This window comes from Centroberyx gerrardi, chromosome 19 (assembly GCF_048128805.1).
Source record: "Centroberyx gerrardi isolate f3 chromosome 19, fCenGer3.hap1.cur.20231027, whole genome shotgun sequence".
Classification (NCBI taxonomy): domain Eukaryota; kingdom Metazoa; phylum Chordata; class Actinopteri; order Beryciformes; family Berycidae; genus Centroberyx; species Centroberyx gerrardi.
The window spans coordinates 8,044,216-8,061,918 of NC_136015.1; the positions used below are offsets into that span (position 1 = coordinate 8,044,216).

The window sequence follows — 17,703 nt, forward strand, 5'->3', positions numbered from 1 at the left end:
CCAACAGAGGGCAGCAGAAGGCTCCCTCTCCGCATCTCTCTTCAGCCTGCTTCAACTACAACTTGCATACAGTTTCAGAAAGGTTATTTGAATAAAATGACAGCTCTTGCAAAAACATTTTTTTTCTTAATACTGCATCCCAGCCGTAGAAACAGACAGTGTGGTTAAGAAAACCCTTTTGAAAAGCCTTTCCTCATGAACAGTTTATATGGATTCCTTGCGTGCAAATCACACTCAGATTTTTATGGTCTTTTTCTGGCTCGTTTTTGCATAATCGCACACCTATTCATAAAATAGACAACATCCATTTTCTGTTTTGCTATTGGTCAGTTATGAATTCCTTTATGCAGTATGAGGTTATCTGATTGGACACTGAGTGTGAATTGCTCTCTCATTGGTTGGGGCATGGATGTATTGGGTTAGGGCTGAAGCGGGACCCTTAAACGCCTAATAAACGGATGTTGAGCTCAAATGTCTTGCTAAGTATAGCACAGATACTGTCAGCCATGTCGTGAAAAACATCACAACAGGTTCAGTCAGTCAGTGAGTATGTCTACGGCTGATATGTCTCGGGTTCTTGACATTCTCCGTTCACTGTATCCACATGTACAAACACTGGAGGAGTTTGCCGACAGTATCGTGTTCAGAGAAGGACAGAGAGCAGTTCTCATTGAACAACGGGACACAAACCGCTTCATATCCTTCGTGCGGGGCGTTTTTGTCTGCTCTGATAAGAAGCTGCAACAAGTGCCAAGCTGCAACCAGGTAATTTGAGTTGATTAAAACCAGCCTACATGTAAATTATGAAGTGTTGACACGTGCTGTTGCTGTTGTGTGTTGCCAAGCTCAGGTACCACCCTGTACATTTCCAGCTGTGCACTTAGCACCGATACACGTCGCTCTATCAGTAAGCCAAACTCAATAAAAAAAATCCGACAGTTTAACGTTGCCTTGCTTATGGGTAGCCGTACATACTTGTCAAACACAACTCAAGTGCTTTCTGAATCCATAGGTTCTTCCTGTCATTTCGGCATACATCTAATCCACCAAGCAGCTCTTATTTCAAATAAATGTAAACATTTTATTCATACAATCTTCTTCCACCAAAATACACTGTGGAGGGCTGTGGCGAGCAGTGTGAACCACAGCCATTCTAAAGTTAGATTTTATTGACATGAAATGCTGCTTTGTGGATCATCTATATGCCGAATTTAAGACTGTAAAAAGGTTGTAAGTCTTGTTTTATGAGGGATGCACGATGGTCAACAGGCAAAGCAAAATTAAGCTGCCAGCTTTCATAATGGAAGAGAGAATGGAACATATCAGGGCTTTTCACATTTCACTCAAATGAGAGCGTTTACTTCTTTGTTCATGTGACTCTTCGTTTTATGCTTTCCACAGATCTGCACTTTTCCTGAACTGTTGGCTTTTGTTCTAAACAACCTCAAGCGGAAGAAAAAGAGGAACGTCCTGGCACATGGCTATGGGTTTCTCTCCCTGGCCCAGGAGGAGCGGGATGCAGACCAGTTCAAATTTCAAGGTGATATAACTCAAAGCGCTGCCTACATCCATGGCAGTGACCTGTGGAAGAAAATCGCAAAACGTCTCGGCACAGACATCACACGGTACCTGCTGGAGAGCTGTGCCGTGTTTGTGGCAGTCCCTCCTTCATGTGTGTTCCAGGCGTGTGGAGTTCCCGTCTACGACAGGGTCTCCATGTCTACTGCCTCCTCTGGTTTCCATCTCCAGACCCGGTCCAGGACACATAATGGTAGTCAGTATGGAAGGTATCAAGGGAGTGCAGTGACCTTGAAAAGGAGACGAGAAGTTGGGAAACCTGATATCAGCAAAAGGAGGAAGAGCAGAAGGGATGTCTGCAGAGAAAAAGGCAAAAGGAAGAGAGAAAGGGATCACAAGGAAGAAGAGGAGGGAATGACTTATTCAGGAAAGAGGAGACGGGTAGGAGAGGATGGGCCCACACAGGGAACCCAACAGGTCTGCTATGAAACGGGGGATGATGGGCAGCACAGGTCAGTGGAAACGACAGTATCTGTGAAACCTTTGGAATGTAGTTGCACTGATTCTAAGCAGCCTGTTGAAATGCCAACAACCGTACTTCCCTTGGAGGGAGGTCCCAGTTGGAGATCAGGGCTTTTCCCCCCTCTACCTCCCTCCCAATGTTTCATCCGCACCCTGGGAATCCTGTATGGAGGGAGGGGCATGCGTGGCTTCCTTCTCAACAGGAAGAAGAAGGGTGGAGCTGAAGGGCCGAGGAGGCTGCAGGGGCAAGACTTGGTGAGAATAGTTTTCTTTGAGGGACTGGCCTATCTCAACGGGCTTGAGAGGAAGCCAAAGAGACTTCCCCGCCGCTTTTTCAACATGGTCCCCCTTTTTAGCCAGCTGTTGCGTCAACACAGGAGATGTCCCTATAGCACAATACTGCAGAAGGTGTGCCCACTGGTGGAGGAGGGAGACGGAGAAGGACAGGGGAACTTAAGCGCTCTCCTGCCCCAACACTGTGCACCTCACCGGGTCTGCCTGTTCATCAGGGAGTGCCTCTCCACCGTAGTCCCACAGGAGCTGTGGGGCTCTCACCACAACCGGCTTCACTTCCTCGCCAAGGTCAGGGCCTTTCTGCGCAGCGGCAAGTTCGAGAGGCTCTCATTGGCTGAGCTGATGTGGAAGATGAAAGTGAATGACTGTGATTGGCTGAAGATCAGCAAGACAGGTGAGATTATAGCAGATGATACACATTTTTTTTTACCAACTTCAAATTCAACCCAGGTCTTTCCAGCTACTTCCACTTAGTCAGCTTAATCTCTCATCCACAGGTCGCGTCCCACCCAGTGAGCTCTCGTATCGGACGCGAGTGCTGGGTCAGTTCCTGGCTTGGCTGCTGGATGGTTATGTTGTTGGCCTGGTTAGAGCCTGTTTCTATGTCACTGAGAGCATGGGGCAGAAGAACGCCCTGAGGTTCTACAGACAGGAAGTCTGGGCCAAGCTGCAGGAGCTGGCCTTCAGGTACACACATGTACACACATGCAAAGGCACACGGTCCTAAGTTACAGAACACAAAGTCACTAATGAAAGCCACTTCTAATTGTCAAACATTTGTGTGATTTAGAGGTCACCTCTCCAAGGGCCAGATGGAGGAGTTGACCCCGGCTCAGGTGGCGTCCCTCCCCAAAGCCACCGTCACCTCCCGCCTTCGCTTCATCCCCAAGACTGATGGCATGAGGCCTATCACAAGAGTCATGGGAGCAGACGCCAAAACTAGGGTACATTTTTGACAGTGACATGACATTTCCACTGTCCCTGTCCATGAGTTTTGTCACATGCTGCCATTGTATGTTGTGCTGGATGCGTCTTGAGGGTGTACAGATTTTTTTGGGGCATTTTCCCCTGTAGCTCTACCAAGGGCGAGTCCGGGACCTGCTGGACGTGCTGCGGGTGCGTGTGCGCTCCATCCCCTCCCTCCTGGGCTCCACAGTGTGGGGGATGACCGACATCCACAAGGTCCTGCACACTCTGGCTCCGGCCCAGAAGGACAAGCCACAGCCCCTCTACTTTGTTAAGGTTGGGTTTCTTCCCCTCCTTTATTTGTCTTCTCAGAGACTGAACGCAAATTGTATTTTCGTAAGCATGCATCTGAGTAATGATATTACTACTAGAAAAAAAGTATTATAGTTTTAGTTTGCTAGGCACTGTGGAAATAGGTTTCAGGTATTTTCTACCTTCACTTATTCATTATCTGCTCCTTCTCTGTATTTCAGGTGGATGTGAGTGGGGCCTATGAGAGTCTGCCCCATGACAAACTCATGGAGGTGATTGGCCAGACTTTGTCACCTGTCAAGGACAAAGTCTTTACCGCTCGTCGCTACGCCAGGATCTGGGCTGATCCCCACGAGGGCCTGAAGAAGACGTTTGTTAGACAGGTACACACATACACACACCCATATGTGCATGTGTGTGTGTGTATACACACATGCACACACACACACAATCTTTGACCCCTTTGTAGAGTTTTTCATATGTTTCTTAATATAGGCAGATTTCCTGGAGGATAATATGGGCTCCACCAACATGAAAGGGTTCTTGATGTCACTGCAGAGAAAGGGCAAAGGTCATCATGCCATACTGGTGGAGCAGGTGAGAAAATGTCTAACCATCCATTTCTTTTAGATTTACTTTTCTACCTGGAAGTGGACACCACACATCAGTGTCTCACTACAATTGTTCTTTCCAGCATTTCTCCTCAGATCTTCATGGCGGAGAGGCCCTGGAGTTCTTCACCCAAATGCTCACTGGCAATGTTGTTCAATTTGGGAAGAGGTAAGCATCGCACTTCTATTTTAAGTTACCAGCAAGAAGTGTGTGTGAGAAGCTTGTCATAGCTTGAGACTATTGAAAACCCATTTGAAGTTCCATACAGTTTTAACTTCTGCGCTAAGATCTCAAAAGAAGACCGAAAAGAAGCCAATCCTGTAAAGAGGCTCCTGATGGTCATGCAGCCTAAGGTAGTTTTGGCAGTTAATTTGATTGTGGCCCTGTGTGTTGCCATATGTGTTGCAGAACGTACCGTCAGTGCCGAGGGATTCCTCAGGGATCAGTTGTGTCCAGTCTGCTCTGCTGTCTCTGCTACGGCCACATGGAGAACTTCCTGTTCAAAAGCATGACTGAAAAAGGAGGGTAAGGAACGCCATTGCTGCAGACATTTCAGTCGACATCAACTTCTCTGGATGTAATAACCCATTGTTGACAGTAGAGTGCAGTCTTCCTGTATTGCAACTCATTTTCTATGTATGTGTATGTGCTATTTCTCTCTCTCTCTTTCCTGTAGATGTATGATGAGACTGGTGGATGACTTCGTCCTGATCACCCCTGACCTACACCAAGCACAAACCTTCCTCAAGTATGACACACACCAACCAGAAATGTCAGAAATGTTATTGTTCATGTTACACCATGGTTCTCAACCTGCAGGCCACAGCACTTCAACTTGCGGCCTTCAACTGAGCATGCCTTGTTATTTATTTATTCATTTTTATTTTTTACAAACTCAGAACATCATTGCTAACTAATTCACAATTCATACAATGTGCTTCAAAGAAATTAATATTTTGCACCCTTAGAAAAACAAATTTACAAAAATTAAAAATGTTCCACTGGCGTGTGATTGACGATTGGTCCAATCACATAAGATAAGATAAGATTGCACTTTATTGATCCCCTGGGGGAAATTCAAGTGCCACAGCAGCAATTGGTGGAACAATGCCAAGGAAGTCAAGTACAGGAAGGTAATAAAAGAAAATAAAGGTAATGTACATAATATAAAACTATAATAGACAGTGCAAATAAATGCAAATAATAAATGCAGATTTGGATAAATCCAAGGATATATTCCAGAGGTACGTAATATCCGTTTGCAACATAGTCAAGAGTTTAAGTTAGTTGTGCCGGTTAGGGGAAGGGGGGTCTAAGGGGCTGTGGTCCAGGTGCCAAGTTATTGTGCAGGTGGGTGGGGGGTGTGGGGGCTCTGGGGGGAGGGGGATGGTCATGGCTGTTGAACAGGCCGATGGCTGCAGGCACAGAGGAACGCCTAAGGCGCTCCGTCCTGCAACGTGGAAGGCGGCTCAGCCTGTGGCTGAAGCTGCTCCTGCTCAGCCTCAGCTCATCATAGATATAACTTAACAACTTGATAATGCCACTTCCTCTTTCTGTGCAGGACCTTGTTGGTGGGGGTGCCACAGTACGGGCTGGTGGTCAACCCCCAGAAGGTGGCGGTCAACTTCCAAGTGTCAGGAGGTGTGGGCTCTTGTCCCAGCATTCGCTTGCTGCCCCCTCACTGCCTTTTCCCCTGGTGTGGACTGCTGCTGGACACACACACACTGGATGTCCATAAAGACTACTCCAGGTGATTTTTACACACACACACACACACACACACACACACTGAGGAGGAAAAGAAGCATCCTGGTCGATTGTAATTGCACCATAGTTATAACCTCTAATTTGTCTTTTACATATATGACGACCCTCCTGCTCTGCTGGCTGCTGCTCTGTGTGTCTTGTCTGTCCTGTAGGAGCCTGGTAGGCGGGATTGTCGTCAAGGCTGATGGGAGTGCACCTGGGCCCGGTGTACTCCTTGAGCTTTAAATGCTGGCTGACCATCAGTGTATCTCTCCCTCCTCACCTATGCACACCTTTTGTTCTGTTCTTTTAGTTTGTGTTGTTTATTTTCCCCTAGTTTACTTAATAAATGATTGTGTTAACTTTTACTTTGGCGTATGTCTCCCCTCCTTTGTTACTTCCTTGAGCCGGGTTGTAACACATAACATTGAGTTATTGGTCTTTTGACCTTCTTTATGGTTTCTTGTAAGCCGAGTGGAAGACCTTTTGTACTTTGCACTTTCTCATAAAAAATCCTTACGGACAACTTCCAGTCTAGCTTGGATAAATTACTCTGAATATTCTTGCATAAAACGCAGTAAACCTTCTAATTGCAGCACCACATTTCCATTGGTAAATTCTTGTTTTTTATGTTTTGTTTAGCCCTTTCCTTTTCTCACTTCACAGCTATGCAGGCCTGTCTCTGCGCTACAGCCTTAAATTAGGCTCCTCCCACTCAGCCGGACAGCAAATGAGGAGGAAGCTGATGGGTATCCTCAGATTCAAGTGCCACGCCCTCTTCCTGAACCTTAAGGTCAGGGATGTAAGGATTTCGAAATTCCTTTGATTTTATTTCAAAATCCTGTGACTGCACGATATTGACATAATTCACTGCTCCCACAATAGTGGTTATAGTCTGAGGACTTCCTGAATATCATGAGAAGTTGTGTGAGATGGGTCTCAGTCACTTGGCTTACACTGATGTCTCACCGGTTAAGACAGAACTCCACTGGAAGCGTCAGACGTGGGTTTTCAAACTTAACAGTTGTTATTCAATGGCTCAATGGCCACCGAAAATGTCTCATGGTGTATCAAACCACCATTCACCTCTTTCAAGGGAACAGGACATTATTGCATGATAATCAGGGTTTTCTTGTATAGAAATAGGCTACAAGGAGCCAACACGTAGTTGAGGAAAATCTAATTAATGAAATGCAAAAACACCCTGTAGTATACAGATGTAAACTCAGGGCCAGTTTGGCTGGTAGCATAACAATTGTTCACATGTATGGACAAACAGTGAACACCGTATAGTCTTGCTGGTCTCCAAATATATGAAGCAGACTGTGGAACAGGCCATGGAGCAGAAAATATGACGACGTAACATTACCTACGACAAATATCACGGGTCAATTATTGATCGCAGGGAGATAATTTAGTCTTTAGTGTACCTGTTATAACCTTTATTGCACTTGACTGAGATGCATCTACGGAGCGACAGACCCACATATTACTTGTTCTTATTCAGTCCATTTCAGTTCAAGTCTGCACTTCCACTTCTATACACTACACTGAAGCTAACCTATTAATGCTTTAATAGATTCATTTCCCTTCTCAGACCAATTCTCTTGAGGCAGTCTACACGAACATCTACAAGCTGGTGCTGCTTCATGCATGCAGGTAAATACTGAACACTGTGGCCTGTTAGACCCCTACTGTCATTTTTCCAAATGCCAAATCCTGCAGTGATTTAAGTTTTGACTTAATGCCACATAATATGCATATTTATTAGTGTCAATTCAGTTGTATTATTTTAGGAAAATATTAAATAATTGACATTGCCCCACCTTAAGTACTGAAAGATGGTGGTAAACACAGAGCAGGGACTTTAGACTCTACCTACTTCCCCTCTAACGTGCTCAGTGGTCTTGGCTTAATAAATAGGCCTATAGAGATAATGCTGCTATTCAAACAAGCGCAGGAGTGGTTCTCAACCAATACCTGCTCCGAGCTGAAAACTAACCACACCACCCTTCACCTCAGAGTTTATATGTGTGAATGGGCAGGGCCTTTTCTCCAAAGCGCAGTGCTTTATCTTTTTATTTGTTTGTCTCTTTAGGTTCCATGTGTGTGCCCAGAGTTTGCCCTTTGGTCAGACGGTTGCCAAGAACCCCGTCTACTTCCTGCAGATGATTTGGGACATGGCTGAGTACACCAATAAGCTTGTGCGACTCGGCAACAAAGGCAACATTTCCCTTTCATACATCTCACACACACACATATATAAATCAACGTGAAAAGTTACAAGGTGAAAACTATTTTCTCTCCACCATTCTGTCTTTTGCTCTCTCTACCATTCTGTCTTTTGCTCTCTCCCCCTTTCTCCCTCTCCTTTCTCTCTCTCCCTTTCTCCCTCTCCTTTCTCTCCTCACCCTTGCACCTCTCCATCCTGCCTCCAGGTATGATTCTAGGTAGTAAGGCCCAGACAGGCGTTCTCCAGTATGAAGCAGTGGAGCTGCTCTTCTGTCTTTCTTTTCTGCTGGTGCTGTCACGTCACCGTCCTCTCTACAGAGCCATGCTCCCGCACCTGCACAAACGTATGTACCTCAGGACATGGACACACACACACACACACACATACACACACACACACACACACACACACAGGTATTACACACAAACAAGCTTGTCACAACAGTACTTGAAGAGCACTATTGTCATGACGTTCTTAAATTATAACCCCCCATAAACACAATATGAAAAGATCAGCATTGCAACATTCCAGAAAGGCCAATACCTTTGGATCTGGACTTTGTGAATACACCCCACCCAATGACACTAGCTACAGGTAAATGTTTTATAAGCCCCGGTGTGACCATAAACAAACACAATTATATGCTTTTGGTAAGTCATGTTCATTGTCGGCTTCAATTCAGTTGTAATTTTACAGCTGTTACAAATTGAGAATTATACAGTTCACCTCCAAGACACAGGCTTCCCACAGGTCTGGAGAAGTTATGAAAAATGATAAAGGGGAGAAAAGTTTTGGAAAAGTCACAAAATATTATTTGTGAAGTTAATGATTTGTTTTTTCTTGAATACTGTCAAATGTCACAAAAAGCTGTAGCTGGCTCCAAAACAGGCTAGACCTCCCTATCGAGGGAAAAATATTGTTGGTTGCTGACTGTTTTTTGTTGACAGAGATACAATAATAGTGTAATCCTTGATTTTTAAAGTGAAAAACAAACGTAACACTTAAAGTCAGTGTAGTCGATGGTTACTTTTTAATTCAGTCTCATTCAAATTTGGTTGTGGAAATTTGAAAAGGGGTCATGGAGAAGTCATGGAAAAACTCTGAAGTCAAATAAACTAGTCTGACGTCTTTCTGTGTTCTGCTATCTTTCTCCTGACAGGGAAGCGTCGTCTGGAGAGGTGCCTGGGGGATCTGAGACTGGCCAGGGTCAGACAGGCCGCTAATCCCAGGACCCCAGAGGAGTTCCTGGCCATCCAGGCCTAGACAGCCAGCTAGCCCCCATTACAGCCTCCAGCCCAACCAAGAAGCCCTCGACAGGTGGTAAGGTACGGATGAGAGCCTAGTCCAGCCTCTCTGCTGTGTCCATATGTTGACATTTGGTCTACTTTTTTCAAAAGTCATTTCTAATGATTACCCCCATTGAAAATTTGTATGCACTGAAAGTTTGACCTCATTTCTGTCAAAATGAAGTTGCTGTGCAAAGCAGTAGAGTCAGGGTGGGGATGTGTTGTTGTTCCTCCTTCACCTCCTGAGTGTCCTCTCCCTTCCTCCTGATTTGTTGTCTTATCCTCAGGCTTGGTGGCAGTGCCCAGACTAACAATCTGTTGAAGTCAATGATTAGAGTTTTCCTGATACTCAATGGAACAATCAAACTATAAAGTACATCTGTCATGCACTGTCAGGAAAGATGGAGGCAGAGACAGGGAGAAAGAGTCCCTACTCAGCTGATATGAAATGCTTTAGTGATAAGCCCTTGTCATAAAGCTCCCTATAAAACAACAACCACAAGATCAGTAAAGATGGATCATTAAGAAAAAAGATCGACTGATATAGTAAATCCCATCTGTCATCACAGTGCCTTTCCTCTCTCAATTCCCACTTTCCATGGTTGTTTTCGGACATATGTTATCATTAGATAAGTGTATGATATGTAAATGTGTTCACTGAAATATTGTAAGCCATTATAGTAAATGGATCAAATGATTTCATTTTTGTACAAGTAAAAGTACTTTGACAGTTTGATTGAGAACTTGTTATAATTAATGTGATATGATGTGAGAGTCGTCCTACTCCTCTACAAGAGTGTCCTTTACAACAATGTACATAACAGATACTCTAAGGAAAGGATTGAGCCATTCACTGTTTAAATAAAACCAGTTTTGTTATTATTGTGGAAACAAATGTAAACTGTCACTTGTCAACTCATGTTTTTCCTTCGTCTTCACATTGATGAATGTAAATATGATGTCAACCATCAAGAGGAACATCTAAATCACTGCTCATGGCGACTGATTATATCTTGGTTTTCTGATTAATACACATCCACGAAAGCAATGATGATCATCAAAGGTTGGGGATGTCCTTTTCAGTTCATGATGAAAGCCAGTAAAGTTGTTACTAGCAATATTCCCTTGAGCCTTGAGCACTCGGGCTTCTTGTGTTTCTATGTTTCGATCTCATAGCCGTTGTTGTTGTAAGGATTGAGGCCGTTGCGATTGGAGGACCTCCTGCGGACTCCGCAGCAAATCAATTTGTAGAGAGCCACCAGCGGGATGGAAATCACAGGCAGCACACAGAGGAGGATGATTATACCAAACACCCAGTCTGGGTAGGGCTTCACCTCGGTTTGGGGGAACTTTTCCTGAAGAGAGAGACGGGGAGATAGTTAGGCTGTAGTCACCAAGTGAAAGATGACTTTGAAGATGCTTTATTACATATTCAATTGGAGCTAAAGGCGACTGCTAAATGTCCTTTAATAACAAGGCTCATTTTCAGCAGATTAAAAATAGGCACAGTTTTTGCATGTAATCTTATGACATGATTTTTTTTGTGATGTAATGGATAGGATGGGATTCAAACCCATGCCAACATCCCTAACATTTCCTTATCAGCACCCTTGGCTTGCTTACATAGTCTGGGTTCCAAGCAGGATAGGTGGGGTGCTTCTGTGCCTGGATAACCACGTAGGCAACCAACACTGCCAGGAGCATTACAGGACTGATAAACATCCAGCAAGCCCTCCAGAAGAAGTTGGGCTTCTTCCCAGTCATGAAATAGATGTCCTCACTGAAACTGTCAGGGGGCAAAGGAACAGTCAGAAGAACCAATGAAAGTTACATTGAAATAGGTTGTAAAGCCCATAAGACTATTTTTAGGTTTGCTACAGATCCTACAACAGCAGCTAGGCTTAATGAGTTTCAATGACTTTTTTCAACTCTTGCAGCAAGTCATTGTACACTGCGATCTTACTATGTCCATAATGTACTAACAAAATTAAAAAAAAATGGACAGATAGACAGACTAGAAGAGGAGAAAAGATTACTTTTTCATTCCATAGACATAGATCACTCCAATTATCTCAAAGAAGGCAATGACGAGCAGAGGTACAGAGCCCACGTAGCTATTGAAGATCTCCAGCCAGTAATTCCCTGAACCCATGGTGAAGATCAGAGCCATCAAGAAGGATGCCAAGCAGATGGCCGCTGAGGAATAGAGAGAAGAAAGGCATTTTTACACAAAGGAATCCAAAATAAACAGTACTGAACATTTTGTCTGCAGACCGTCTGCTCCCTCCATTCCAGTTTAACAGGGATCACAAGAACAAAGTGTTAAGATACTGTTCTAGCATGAGACCAAGCTCATGAAGTTATGTACTTTTTGCCTCAAGAACAACTTGTACCTTAAGGCCTACATTGACTGGCAGGTACCTGTTACAAGTTCTTTAGGGATCCACTTGGGCACCAGTTTCAGGTCATTGAGTGGTGTAAGGATGCCCTCTATGTCGCCAAACATAGTGGAGAGACCCAAGCTGAAGAGCATGACGAAGAACAGTACGGCCCACACCTGAGAGCCTGGCATCTCTATCACCGCCTCAGTGAACACAATAAATGCCAGGCCAGTACCTGATGCACTCTGGGAGAGGAGGATGAAAGAGAGAGTGAGAAGAAAATAATGAGGCTTGAAATTATAGTAAATGCCAGATCAGTTCCTAACGTACTCTGGGAGAGGAGGATTGAGGGGGAGAAGGAGATTAGCAAAAGAGGCCAGACGAGAGCGAAGATAAATGAGGATATGGATGAGTAATAATTAAATGAGAGTTTGGGTGAGGAATTGAGTTTTATTGGGATGGAAATTGTTTCAAAGATCAGTTTTTGCAGGGCTCATCTGATGGCCTGATTGCTAAAGACCCATCCCGGAAAGTTTTGTTGCCAAAGTAGAACACAGTGTACAAAATGAGTCCTCAGATATTTTCTAAGTCAGCCACAATACCTGGTCAAGGAAAGATTGCAGATTGCAGTGCCTCAGGTCCAAACTGGAGACCTCATCTGGAAATGTCCCATTGAGATATTTAAACCAATTATCATAGTTGTCCACTGTTATGTTCTGGTCTGAAATCTCAAACTTGTTGGTCAGAGCCAAGATGTTGCTGCAGATGGGATACAAAATAATCTCTGAGGGTTTCCACGTGCCTAGTTGGTATCAGTAAGCAAAGAAGAAGCATTACAATTACACAAAATTTATACTGTACTTACTGTGCTAGGCAGGAGTTGAGGTTGGAGTTAGCTTTAAAGCCCAGGATGGAAAAGATGGGAATGGAGGCGTAGATAGATGTAGCGCTGTTTATCACCCCCACCAGAACAGCATCCCTCTCACAGTTATTTCTAATACACAGAACAGAAAAAAACAACAGAGCTTCACAATAATTGTCCCATTTCTACAAAGGCAGTTGAGGAATTCCAGTCTTATGGTGACTATAAGAACTCACTTCTCGGGATTGTAGCTGGAGAAGGCTATGAGGCCTCCAAAGGCCACAGAGAGAGAGAAGAAGATCTGGGTGGCAGCATCCAGCCACACCTGGGGGTTCTTCAGAATCTCCCACTGAGGGAAGCATGTGGAAACAGCATATCAGGTCATCGTGTCTGTGTGTGCAAGATGCAACTTTCCCTCGACTGAGAGAGCAACAAATGACCGAACTCACATCAGGGGTGAAGAGGTAGACTAGTCCATCACTAGCTCCAGGCAGAGTGAGGGCACGGATCAAGAAAATGGTCAGTACCAGGTAAGGGAATGTAGCTGTCACATACACAGCCTGAAAAGTAAAACAATTGACAACTAATTTTCATCTCTGCTTTCAGATTGCAAAAATACTGTTCAGCTCTCATTTTTGATGCTGTCCTTCCATATCTCAAAAAATAATGGATGTAAGTACCACTGGTCTCAAAGACTCGGTACAGCGGTTGATTTTGGACTAGGTCATCATCAATCGTTTAACCAGTTCCACCCACCTTTCCAATGGTCTCGATGCCTCTGATGAAGCAGATGTAGACCACACACCAGGCGGTGGCCAGACAGACGACCATCCACCACTGCAGGGAGCCGCTGATCTCGATGTCAGGTGTGATGTTCAGGGTCTCACGGTACCAGAAGTAGTTCGATGGAGTGCTCACCACACACTCCTCGTTATAGGCTGTTTGAACAGTCATTCCATAAACAATTAAAAAAGATCAGGAAAGGAAGAGCAAACAGAGGATCTCAAAAATAATAAAAGCTTATTCTTAAAGTTCTTAGAGTTTGTTTTGTTTTATACCTGCATAAAAATCTAATAATAGAACTCAATACATACAATTTTGTATTTGTGAGTTCAATGGGATTTTTTTTATTTCAGCATTGGAGTAATACTAAAAGTGTGCCTGGATAATTTTAAGTACTATTTGTAGCATTATACAACATCGATATATCATTATGAAATTAATTATGATAGCTTTGTATAACTAGATGGCACTCAGTAGAGCGCATACCTCCGCCAAACAATGCAATTGTCAAGATATGCCAGTTCATGTCGGAAGTTAATTTCTTCCATGCCCCATTATGTCTGCTGATAGGCACACAAAGTTTGATGGTGTTATATGAATTTGTTTTATGTGCGTACGTTATATGCCTTTTTGTGAGAAGCCACAGCCACCATCCAGCCCCCCTTTGGCCAGTTGGTATGACAAGTTAATCAGTTCTTTCTTGCCCCATGACCAATCTTTCCACAAAGGTTCGTGCAAATCCATCGATAACTCTTTGAGATATCCTGCTATCAATCAAACAGACGTAATGGGGCGAAAACATAATCCCCATCCAACTCCGTTGGCAGAGGTAATTACTGTAAACAAATGAGAGCATGGTCGAGACGATTGGTAGCCTCTATCTCACACCAGTGGTATTGTTAGGCCTAGTGCTACTTAGTATTATGACCACATTTCCCATAAACCCCCTTGTTTCCTGTTGCAAAGAGGTTGTTACTCGTCCTTCTCTCTTTCGCTTGACTTAACAGGATAAACATGTTGGAACTGATTTTTCTATCGACCTTTCATTCATTCCACCATCTGCCATTGCCAGAAACACTGAAAGCTTTAGCTCCATTTACCCTGGAAGATCAGCACCCTCTTTCTGTTTTGTGCCGTAAAGCAATCCAGTAAATTTCCCACTATATCCGACCTGAAAAATGCAGTGTAGAGGCCGGTAGAGACTACCAATCTTCTCTGTGATGGTCTTGTTCATTCTCAGTAATTATACTAATGTCTCAAAATGTATTTAGTATTGAATTAATGATGTTAAAATGCTACATGTTGCACCTTTTAACCTGATATAATCTGCTATCAAACAATATTGCTTTTGTTGCTATGGCTGTAAAAGTCGCAGTCACAAACTATATAGTGCTGGTTGCATTCATAATATTCTTTACCTATGTGATAATAAATGTATGTGCCCTAACAGTCGTTGACCTACATGTGAATGACTGACAAGAGAGAGTCCTTGTTACCTGTGAGGTTGTCATTGAGTGGACAATGGCTCCAAGGCAGGGGGTTTTGGAAAGAGTGGAAGAAGTACCAGAGCACCCAGGCAATGATGGTGTTGTAGAAAATGCCCACCAGGAATGACACCAACATGGAGGCAATGCCTACACACAGGAAGTAATATTATTCACTTTATTCACATGAGGTTACAAACAGTATATTGTATGTACACTCACTGAGCACTTTATTAGGAACACCATACTAATACTGGGTAGGTATCAGCTTTCAGCTCAATGTCAACCGGCTACCAAAGTGACATCCACCTCGAGGTTCGACGTGTTGCATTCTGAGATGCTTTTCTGCTCACTGCAGTTTTAAAGAGTGGTTATCTGAGTTACTGTAGCCTTTCTGTCAGCTCCAACCAGTGTGGCCATTCTCCTCTGACCTTTCTCATCAACAAGGCGTTTCCGTCCGCAGAACCGCCACTCACTGGATGTTTTTTGTTTTTCGCACCATTCTGTGTAACCTCTAGAGACTGTTGTGTGTGAAAATCCCAGGAGATCAGCAGTTTCAGAAATACTCAAAGCAGCCCGTCTGGCACCAACAACCATGCCGCGGTCAAAGTCACTGAGATCACATTTTTTTCCCCATTCTGATGCTTGATGTGAACATTAACTGAAGCTGCTGACCTGTATCTGCATGATCTTATGCATTGCACTGCTGCCACATGAATGTCTGATTGGATAATTGCATGAATATGAAGGTGTACAGGTGTTCCTAATAAAGTGCTCTGTGAGTGTATGGTACAGTAATGCAAGTAAAGTAATACAGTGATATAACTGGCTGTGCAAAGTGCATTTCTAACCCAAATTACAAAAAGTCTGTTTTCAAGGCAAGATTAATGAAGAATGTTTGTGTTACAAATGTAAATGACTCTGTTGAAATGTAAATGAATTTTTCACTTTGGTAGAACATTCACCCTTTCTTCCCCAGGCATACCTTATGAGTTAATCCATTGCTAAGGCTTTTTTTTTTTTTTTTTTAACTCTCTCTAAATCAATAATTAATAATAAGAGATAAAATGACCAGAAAAAAATAGCAACCATGGACCAGGGTCAGTTTTCCAATAGCAGTTTTCCAATTTGAATTACTGTTTAATTTTATTTTCAGGTTGGAAATCTATTTCAGTTTACATTGCGTTTGTTTTCAGATAGGCTTTGCTAGTTTTGCTTAGTTTCTGTTGTTCAGAAATGTTTAGTTGTAGTTTTTATTTCAATTGAACTTTTAATATGACTGTGATTAGTGTGTCCTGAGTTGCTACTCATTGGTTCTTATTTTTATTTTATTTCAGCTAGTTCTGGAGGCAGTATAGTTTGTTTAGTTTCAGTTTTTCTCAAATGCTCTAGTTTTTATATTATATCACCATCTTTGCATGCAAGTTTTACTTAGTTTTATTATTAGCCATCTATAATAACCTCGCTACAGACACGTTCCTGTTACTCTGTGAGTTAGAAATGTGATTATTATTTTTCAGTTTTTGAAAGGAAAGGAAGTGAGTGACATTAGAATTGATTTTCGGATAGTAAATAATTAACTCTTCATGACCTCATATGGAAATATGCATTCTAAAATGTAAACAATTCTTACCAAAGGGTAATTTTGCTTAAAAATTAACTCATTCAGCAGACGCATATTACAGAGATTGTAATTATTCTGTTCTACTTACCGACTCCACCCAGAAATGGTGAGATGGAGTTCCAGACACCGACGCTGCCCATGCGGAGCCTCTGTCCTATAGCCAGCTCCAGGTAGAGCAAGGGAAGACCCTCAAACACCAGTGCTATCAGGTAGGGGATGAGGAACGCACCTGAAGAGAGGAGGGGGTAGATGGTTACAAGCATCAGGCATCAGCCAGGATTCTTAGATGATGTTTCATGCTATGCTAAATAGGGATATTGTCATCCTGCAAGACACGTTTTCCCTCCAGAAATGAAATACATCATAGGAAGAGGGAGATCACTAAGAATTTTTATGTTTGTAGTGATTTGAATTTGCCAGGTCCTCAAAAAGATGATTGGACTTGAATTATGGCAGTAAATGTAACTAAATCAATATACAACCATTGTTGTTGGGGGGGGGGGGGGCTGTGTGTGTTTCTATTATTTTGTTCATATTATGTAGATCTTGGGCTACAGTGACTCAATGTGACTATCTGTAGTCAAGGTAAGATAGATGTTCAGTTTATCCTAAATCACTGTCTGTGGGAATCTTAATCTCAGAGTCAATATGTAAAGTTAATAGACCCTATGCACATTCCTGAGATTGGGTGTTTACTCAGCTCAGCCTGACCCCAAACCTTTAGGATTCTGTTAGCTGAGGGCTCAAAATATCTCACCGGGAGCTATGAGGAAGTAAATATTGGAAATGGGTCTGTTCAATGGAAATCTCTGATATATCTGAGTATTATGTTCACCAAATCCAAACATGGACCCAAAGATATAGCATTGCTGCTATTACTACTACCTCTACATTTACATTTCTAAACTGCCTGTGATATCAGATAAGTATAATAGTTTTTATAGCAAGCCATTATGTCATTGATGAATATGTGAGGCAAAGCCAGCATCTCACCTCCTCCATAGATTTGGCATAGGTAGGGAAAGCGCCACACGTTCCCCAGTCCTACTGCAAAGCCGATGCAGGTTAGCAGGTACTGAACCTTGTTGTCCCACTTGGGTCTCTCCTCCACTTCAGTGGAGTCTCCTGTTTTCACCATCC

General features: G+C 43.2%; 2 protein-coding genes across 2 annotated transcripts; one reads left to right on the forward strand and one right to left on the reverse strand.

Annotated features, from left to right (window-relative positions):
• Positions 1-549: 549 nt before the first annotated feature.
• Positions 550-10,150, forward strand: tert (telomerase reverse transcriptase). The gene is made up of 17 exons (XM_071894851.2): positions 550-765; positions 1,402-1,959; positions 2,089-2,728; positions 2,832-3,021; positions 3,125-3,278; positions 3,409-3,576; positions 3,774-3,935; positions 4,048-4,149; positions 4,247-4,332; positions 4,573-4,689; positions 4,841-4,912; positions 5,726-5,914; positions 6,577-6,703; positions 7,508-7,569; positions 8,009-8,133; positions 8,349-8,486; positions 9,303-10,150. The coding sequence occupies exons 1-17, from the start codon at positions 550-552 to the stop codon at positions 9,404-9,406; spliced, it is 3,210 nt and encodes a 1,069-aa protein (XP_071750952.2). The 3' UTR covers positions 9,407-10,150.
• Positions 10,151-10,586: 436 nt separating this feature from the next.
• On the reverse strand, positions 10,587-17,701 carry LOC139908233 (sodium-dependent neutral amino acid transporter B(0)AT3-like). Its single transcript, XM_071894847.1, has 12 exons — positions 17,557-17,701; positions 16,652-16,792; positions 14,952-15,089; positions 13,429-13,610; positions 13,122-13,232; positions 12,909-13,021; positions 12,676-12,804; positions 12,413-12,569; positions 11,851-12,055; positions 11,466-11,625; positions 11,053-11,215; positions 10,587-10,784 (listed from the first exon to the last, which is right to left on the reverse strand). Exons 1-12 carry the CDS (start codon positions 17,699-17,701, stop codon positions 10,587-10,589), a joined length of 1,842 nt encoding a protein of 613 aa, XP_071750948.1.
• Positions 17,702-17,703: the final 2 nt, after the last annotated feature.